Source organism: Oryctolagus cuniculus, chromosome 20 (genome assembly GCF_051225735.1).
Source record: "Oryctolagus cuniculus isolate XC-2025 breed Fujian yellow rabbit chromosome 20, ASM5122573v1, whole genome shotgun sequence".
In the NCBI taxonomy this organism is placed as follows: domain Eukaryota; kingdom Metazoa; phylum Chordata; class Mammalia; order Lagomorpha; family Leporidae; genus Oryctolagus; species Oryctolagus cuniculus.
Window position 1 is genome coordinate 13,642,048 of NC_142886.1, and position 8,212 is coordinate 13,650,259.

The 8,212-nt window shown below is 50.3% G+C and overlaps 1 protein-coding gene across 1 annotated transcript; it reads left to right on the plus strand.

The window, feature by feature from the left end:
- Window positions 1–1,227: 1,227 nt before the first annotated feature.
- CDC50B (cell division cycle 50 P4-ATPase accessory subunit B) lies at window positions 1,228–4,207 on the plus strand. The gene has a single exon (XM_002719548.6). It carries the CDS (start codon window positions 1,754–1,756, stop codon window positions 2,813–2,815), a length of 1,062 nt encoding a protein of 353 aa, XP_002719594.1. The 5' UTR covers window positions 1,228–1,753; the 3' UTR covers window positions 2,816–4,207.
- Window positions 4,208–8,212: the final 4,005 nt, after the last annotated feature.

The window sequence follows — 8,212 nt, forward strand, 5'->3', positions numbered from 1 at the left end:
GATTAACCAAGTGAGCCACGGCGCCGGCCCCTCCATGGGTTTTGAAGGCAATGCATGTGGTACCTTACGCTAGATGCTGAAGTGTAACAGAGAAGACATTTAAATCACTTGCATTTTATGAGCTGGAAGAGGCAAGAACACCTCAATACCTACTGAGGATTTAACACAAATGAAATGGTCCCCAAGGTACACTCTCGTGTATAAGAGCACTTCAAGGCATTTGTAGAAAATGGAAATAAAAGTTTATTTTGAGAGCCAATGTTATGACATAGCAGGTTAAGCCACCACCTGCAACACGGGCATCCCATGTGGGCTCTGGTTCATGTCCCAGCTGCTCCTCTTCTGATCCAGCTCCCTGTTAATGTGCCTGGGAAAAGCAGCAGAAGATGGCCCAAGTGTTTAGGCTCCTGAACCAGTGTGAGAGACCCGGATGAAACTCCTGGCTTCGGCCTGGCCCAGACCCATCTGTTTGGGCCATCTGGGGAGTGAACCAGCAGATGGAAGACCTCTCTTTCTCTCTCTCTCCCTCTCTCACTGTAAATTCTTCCTCTCAAATAAATAAATCTTTTTAAAAAGTTGATGGAAAATGCAGACTACGAAAAAGCTATGCATGGGTTTCAAAATTTTCTTTTACTAAAATAAACTTATCTTTCAATTCTGTTTATTTCCGAACTTCATGAGATAACCTCAAAGCTAGAACAAAAGCCAGCATCTCCCTCAACGGGCAGACTAATTTGAGTTCTTTATAAGCCTTTGTGGTCCGCTATTCCAAACAAATTCCCTTACAGACAGCAACAGTTTCCGGGAACCCTGGATTGGGCCTTTCTCCAGCAAGGCAAAGACCCTGAAAAAAAAAAAAAAGAAAAGAAAAGAAAAGAAAAGAAATCCCCTGTAGTTCACCCCATTTTTTCCCTGCCTGGCGTCTCTACCAGCTAATGAGACATTTAAATGCTGTAGGTCTCTCCAGTTTTTTATTCTCCCTCCCCCTCCCCCTCTCCTTCTCCCTCTAAGGGTCATTTTATTTTTAGAGAAGTTTTCACCTTTCTTAGCTGTAAGACTGGGGCATCCGCCCAGAAAACCATTTTCCATTATTAAAAATAAATACACCAGGAGTTCGGACGCAGGTGTTGAATTCGAAATGGTGTCATTTTCTGTGCATTTCAGTGAAAGCGGACTGAAAAGAAATCCATCAGTGAATCTACAAAGACAAGCAGGTCTAAACTCACCTGCGTCCGAAGCGACAGAGAATGCAGTAACCGCGCGAACCCTTCAAGCCCTCGGGACCCACGGGGCACGCTCCCGGGGACGCTTCCCGCTGGTAGGCTGCAGCGCCGGAGCTGCAGGTGCGGCTGGATCCGGGCCCTCGAGTCTCTGGGAAGGCGGAAGGGTTAGGGGCGGAGGGGACCTGAGCAAGGTGTGAGCCACTCGGAGACAGCCTGAGCCGCCACTCACCTGGAGGGGGAGGAGCTGGCGCCAGGAGCGGCCAGGACCGCGCGGGTCAGCCGAGCCCGCGCCCGCCGCCAGGTGAGGCCGCGACACCTGCCCGGCTCCCCTCGGAAGAGGCGGGGCGCGGCCCGGGCTCCCGCGAGGGGCGGAGCCGGCGCCGCGCACCTGGGCGGAGGCGGAACTCAGGCGTCCCGGAGCCGGCCGCAGAGCCCGGGGCTCCGACGCACCTGTGCAGGAGGCGGGGGCCCGAGGGCTCGGGGACGGCGACCCCCGGGGCGGGGCGGGGTGCGGAGGGGGACCGTCCGCCATGACGTGGAGCGCCACGGCCCGCGGCGCCCACCAGCCGGACAACACGGCGTTCACGCAGCAGCGCCTCCCCGCGTGGCAGCCGCTGCTGTCGGCCAGCATCACGCTGCCGCTCTTCTTCTGCGCCGGCCTGGCCTTCATCGGCCTGGGCCTGGGCCTCTACTACTCCTCCAACGGCATCGTGGAGCTCGAGCATGACTACACGGGCGACGCGGGCTCGAGCAACTGCTCCGTGTGCGCCGCCGAGGGCCAGGGCCGCGCGCCGCCGCCGCCCTGCTCGTGCGCCTGGTACTTCTCGCTGCACGAGCTCTTCCCGGGGCCCGTGTACCTCTACTACGAGCTGTCCAGCTTCTACCAGAACAACCGGCGCTACGGCGTGTCCCGCGACGACGCGCAGCTGAGCGGGCTGCCGAGCGCGCTGCGCCAGCCGGCCAACGAGTGCGCCCCGTACCAGCGCAGCGCCACCGGGCTGCCCATCGCGCCCTGCGGCGCCATCGCCAACAGCCTCTTCAACGACACCTTCTCGCTGTGGCACCAGCACCAGCCGGCCGGGCCCTACGTCGAGGTGCCGCTGGACCGCGCCGCCATCGCCTGGTGGACCGACTACCACGTCAAGTTCCGCAACCCGCCGCTGGTGAACGGCAGCCTGGCGCTGGCCTTCCGCGGCACGGCGCCGCCGCCCAACTGGCCCCGGCCGGTCTACGAGCTGAGCGCCGACCCCAACAACACGGGCTTCGTCAACCAGGACTTCGTGGTGTGGATGCGCACGGCGGCGCTGCCCACCTTCCGCAAGCTGTACGCGCGCATCCGCCAGGGCGACTACTCGGCGGGGCTGCCCCGCGGCGCTTACCGCGTCAACATCTCCTACAACTACCCGGTGCGCGCCTTCGGCGGCCACAAGCTGCTCATCTTCAGCAACATCTCGTGGATGGGCGGCAAGAACCCCTTCCTGGGCATCGCCTACCTTGTGGTCGGCGCCCTCTGCATCCTCGTGGGCTTCGCCATGCTGGTCGTGTACATTCGCTACCAGGACCAGACGGACGACGACGACGACGACGAGTGATGGCTGGCCCCAGGGACGCCCTCCGCCTTCCCCTGCCTCCTGGGGCGTCGAGGACGGCGTGGGAGGGCACGGGGAGGACCCCCTGTGCCTCGTGGGGGGGGGGGGGTGCTGGGTGCACCTGCGGAGCGGAGACACAGCCTTGCCACTTCCCCACCTCCATCGCCGCCTCTCCAGCTGACGTGTTGGCAGGCTTGAAGAGTTCCAGGGACAGTAGGGTCTCGCATCCGACCGCCTCCCGCGTGGAGGGACTGAGAGACCTGGCCGTGTTTAAGTAGCTCGTGGTGGATCAGGCGGAGAGCGCTCTGGGAGCTTTGGGAAGGGTGTCGTGGTGGGTGTGGGGGTTGGGGTAGGCCAGGTCCACGCAGCCCCTGTAGAGACACGGAGAGGGGGATACTCCAGGGTACTCAGAAGAGTCCGTGGGAAAAATGACATGAAAAGATAAGGTTGTTTTGGTGCACAAGGAGTTTGAAGTCCATGCCCAGAGCGGTCTTCCAAGCGCTCATGGATTTCAAACGATGTTTTGCACTAAAGGAAGCTTACCTTTTAATTCCGTTCTCCACGAACGCTTTTGAAATCCCCTAGTACTTGCTAGAAATGTTAAGTAGATGGGGAGGCACCAGCAGCGGCCGAGACTCTGACCCTGCCAGGCTGCGCGGGGAGACCCTGGAGCAGTATTATTAGCAGGCTCCCCATGGAGGCCTCTGCTCCCTCAGACTGGGAATCCAGTCCCTGCCTGCCTAGGGCCTGAAGCAGTCTCCTGAGTTTGGTTTTTTCAGGACAGTGACGGTCATAATACTGCAGATTAGGTTTAGCAATGCCTTGACTAGAGAGAGGCCCCTGCCCCATGGTTTCTGGAGTGAATGGGGAAGAATGCGCTCTCTAGAAGTAGCTGGGATTCAGAGTTGCAGGGCAAGGAAATTCGTTGGATAGTTGAGTGCAGAAGTTAAACTTTGCAGGTACTGTGCGGAAACTTGACGCTGCTGGGCCAGTCTGTGGGGGCTCTGGGGACTGTCTGAACCTTCGAATCAGGTAACGGAGGGATCCTAGTGGGAAAGTATCAAAAGTCACATGTATTTCTTCTGACTCCTGGCTCACCCCTCTTTCTCATCTGCTTTTTTTTTTTTTTTTAATGCCTGGAGAGAAAGAATTTCATTAATTAATACCTTCTTCCTTGGATCTGGGAAAAAAAAAAAAACTGAAACTTTAGAATGCATGTCCTCAAATGAAACATTTGTGTCTAGTAATCCTCTTTGAATGAATACTAAGGAAAATCTTATGTGCAAGCTAGAATCTCTTAAGATTTTATTTTGGGGGGGTGTCTTTGACATGATGTTAAAAACTCTTGATTAAACTCAGTTGATTTTTTGTTGATTAAAATCAATGTGTATACAATATGTATGAAGTTATTCTGAAAAGCAATAGAATATTTTTAAGACTTCCTCTTTGTGGCAACAAAATAAGTTAAAATAACTTTAAAAAAAACTCTATGATATCATCTTCCCAGTTTATTAGCTGAAAGCTGTTATTTGGCATTTGTCAGAATTCCCTGGTGCCTGGTGTCTGTCACAGCTACTTTCTAATTACTGCTGTGTGTGTTCACTCCTTTAAGGCAGGGAAAGATCTTGAACTAAGTTTTTTTTTTTTTTTTTTTTTTTTGTAGTTGGAGAAATGTTGAGTTGTACTGAGTACTTTACATTCTTTTTGTTTTACTCTAGCTTCTTTGAAAATTACCACTGGACAACGTGTTTATCTCAGGTCTCCGTCTCAGCACTTCTGAGACAGTAGTGATTCAAGGGATCCTGTCCCCTTACTTATGGGTACACCAAAAGTACTTTCGTCATTCCAGGATGCTGGCTTCCCAACTCTGGAACGCAATACACTTTTATCATGAAATTGTGAATGATGGTTTTAGGCTGCGAAACCATCATCATGTACATAGAATGATTTTTGTTATGACTGTCTCCCTGAGCAGCTCACTAGCCCAGCCCTGCTCGGTCGGGGTGGGAGTTGGTCTCATTTCTTAAGATGTCTTGGGAGCAGCCATGTATGAGGGTCTTCGACCAGTTCATGGAAAACGCGTATTATGAAAAAACTCTGCATGGATTCAATCACTTTTCATCAAAATATGCTTTAAGTACATTTTGCAGTGAGCTTTTGGAAATATCCTCCCTTTTGCCGTAGTCACTCTAGTGCTACAAAATTGTAAATGAGTCCACCGAAATGAAATTTCTTCCAATTAAATTAGTGGACGCACTTCCAGGCTTTCTTCTTTGGGTTTTGCAAAGAGAATAAAGGTTCTGTTTGTCTTCTCTTTGTTATCTCGCTCGCTGGTTAGTCCAGCTCTTGAACTCTGGTCTTAAAGGCACAAACAGTAGCACCCGTTTTGTTAATAGCAGATTTATTTGGCACTAAGAAAAGTCCCCTTTCAGAATCTGGCTCAGCTAACCTCAGCTGAGGCTTCCATTCTTAACTGTCTCGAATGGAATTTGGACATGCAGCATCATCAGCATGTATATGGACTAGATGGCCTTTGACTATGGTTTGAATTTGATAAATGCTCATTTCTTTAAAGAAAAAAAGTAGTTGGTATTAATATTTATTTTAAATAAAGAAATTCAAAAATTTCAAAAAAGATAATCACTTTCATTCAACTTCTTTTTCTTTTTTTTTTTTTTTAGATTTTAAAGATTTATTATTTATTTATTTGAAAGGCAGAGGGACAGAGAAGGGGAGAGGTCTTCCATTCACTGGGTCACTCTCCAAATGCCCACAAAATGCAGGGCTACATCCAACTTCTTTCAAACTAATTTCTAAGAAGACATCAGAGCAGGATTCCCTCTGCATTTTACCAGAACTGTGCATTGCAGTTGTTTGTTGGATGTTTTGCAGTACAAAGTGCAGAAAGTTTACAAATGAAAATGCGGAATGGTTGCTCTGCCCGGTGGTGTTTGGTCTGTTATCTCAGGATTCTAGGTGAGCTCCAATTCCCTTCTTCTCCCCCAGCTGGAGTAGTGTCTTCTAGGGATGAGACAGAAAAGAGAGAACTGGACCAGGAGGGAGCTTTGACCTATTTGGTGAAAGAAAAGCAGACCTAAACAGAAAGCCATCCGTAAGAGCTCCCAGAACAGAACAATGCAGCAAAAAAAGATGGCTCAGGTCTCTCCACAATCAAATCTACTCTAATAATTAGCTGACTGTGCAGTCGTTAGGAATCAGAGACAGAACCATAGTCGAGAATTTCCTTTGAAACAAGTATTTCTCCCTAATACACAACCACAGCCCCTTCTGCCTCTCTGTCACTGGCTGCCCTCCTGTCATGGAAGATCTCAACAGTGACTTGGCAGCGAGTTCTTGGTAGAGCTCCTGTGCCTTCGACAAGTTCCTTCTTTGCCCTTGGATCTAAGTTATCAGCATGCATAATAAAAGTAAGCTCCCTCTGGCGGCTCCGTGGCTCACTTGGCAAATCCTCCGCTTCTGGTGCTGGCACCCTGGGTTCTAGTCCCGACTGGGGCACCAGGTTCTGTCCCAGTTGCTCCTCTTCCAGTCCAGTTCTCTGCTGTGGCCTGGGAAGGCAGTGGAGGATGGCCCAGGTGCTTGGGCCCTGCACCCGTGTGGGAGACCAGGAGGAAGCACCTGGCTCCTGGCTTCGGATCGGCACAGCGCTGGCCGTAGTGGCCATTTGGGGGGTGAACCAATGGAAGGAAGACCTTTCTCTCTGTCTCTTTCTCTCTCACTGTCTAACTCTGCCTGTCAAAAAAAAAAAAAAAAAAAAAAGTAAGCTCCCTCTTCCCCTATGGCATTTCTTTGCTCTCTCAATCTTTTCTCTGCCTAATATAGAGCTGGATGATTTTAAAAGGCAGGTTCAAAGCCAATATTTTTACCTTTAATATTTTCCCCCAGGAGAATTTCTCTCAATTATTCCCCTACCCCCAATAAAAACAATCGTTAACAGAGTCATTAAGACAGCCCTAGGCATATCTGACTAAGCCACACAACATCCCAGGGAGACCTTACACGAGAGCAGCACTTTGGAATGAATTTGCAAAATATCTGTTGATGCATCCTGCGCCATTTTCCCTGATGAGACGAACCATGTGTGTTCAGGGTACAACCCTTCCCCACGGCCTTGCCACCGCGCCATGGGACACTGGAGTAGGTCGGCGTCGCTTTATTTGAACCTGCGGAACTGAAACCCAACATAGACCGTCTGGGGGTTGGAGAGAGAAGAGAGAGGAGATACAAGGAAAAGCTGAGGTCTGGAGCATGGACATTTTTCTGGGCCAGCAGGGTGCCCAGGAGCCAAGGCAGCAAAGGGAGCCTGGGCAGAGGGCAGGGCGCCCCGGGAGGACCCACAGGGCCTTCCAGTGACTCGGTGAGCGGAGGGTGACTCACCTCCTTCTGACCGTCTTTGTGATCAATTTAAATGTGATTTATCTTTGTATAAGCAAAGGGTATTACTGTCAGGAACTTAGCTAATAGCCTTGCCCTGAACACTGAGCTCTTAACTAAGTCCCCATTACAGCGGATGAAGCCTTACATTACCGATGAAAACTGTAAAGGATGTGCCATTAATAACGATACTCTGTTCTTCTAAGAGGCCTTTGTTCTGAGAGTCCAAGGTGCTTAACCCAATGTGGTCTCATTAATCTTATCCATCAAAACGCCGGAGCTTCAGAAAGTCACCACGACCCACAAAGTACAAATCCCTTCCTATGTTGCCTAGCTTTGCTCAGAAATTGTAGAAGTCAGTAGCATTCAAAAAAAAAAAAAAAAAAAGATTTCTGAATGAGGCAGTAATAGTCATTGAAATAGACCACTCGAGTATTGTCTCTTTTTTAAGATTTATTATTATTATTATTTATTTATTTGAAAGAGTTACAGAGAGAGGTTGCAACAGAGAGAGAGGTCTTCCATCTGCTGGTTCACTCCCCAAACAGCCAAAAAGGCCAGAGCTGAGCTGATCTGAAGCCAGGAGCCAGGAGCTTCCTCCAGGTCTCCCACGCGAGTGCAGGGGCCCAAGGACTTGGGCCATCTTCTACTGCTTTCCCAGGCCATAGCAGAGAGCTGGATCGGAAGTGGAGTAGTCAGGACTCGCACCGGCGCCCCTATGGGATGCCGGTGCTTTAACCTCCTGGGCCACAGCACTGACTCCCACTTGAGTATTTTCAAAGGAAAACTTGATTAGTTCCTGTTATGATTTATGATTTTAACATGTAGAAGGCATTTCCCATTTCTGTTAAAGAATCTAAAACGGGAGCTGAGAGACCTCCCACTCACATGTGCAGAAGACTTTCCAGTCACTTCCTCCCCATTTTTTCCACAAGCATTTAGAGAGACTTATCTGTTACTTCAACACAATTTGCAAATCACTGGAATATGGTGTTTCCCAAGTTTTAG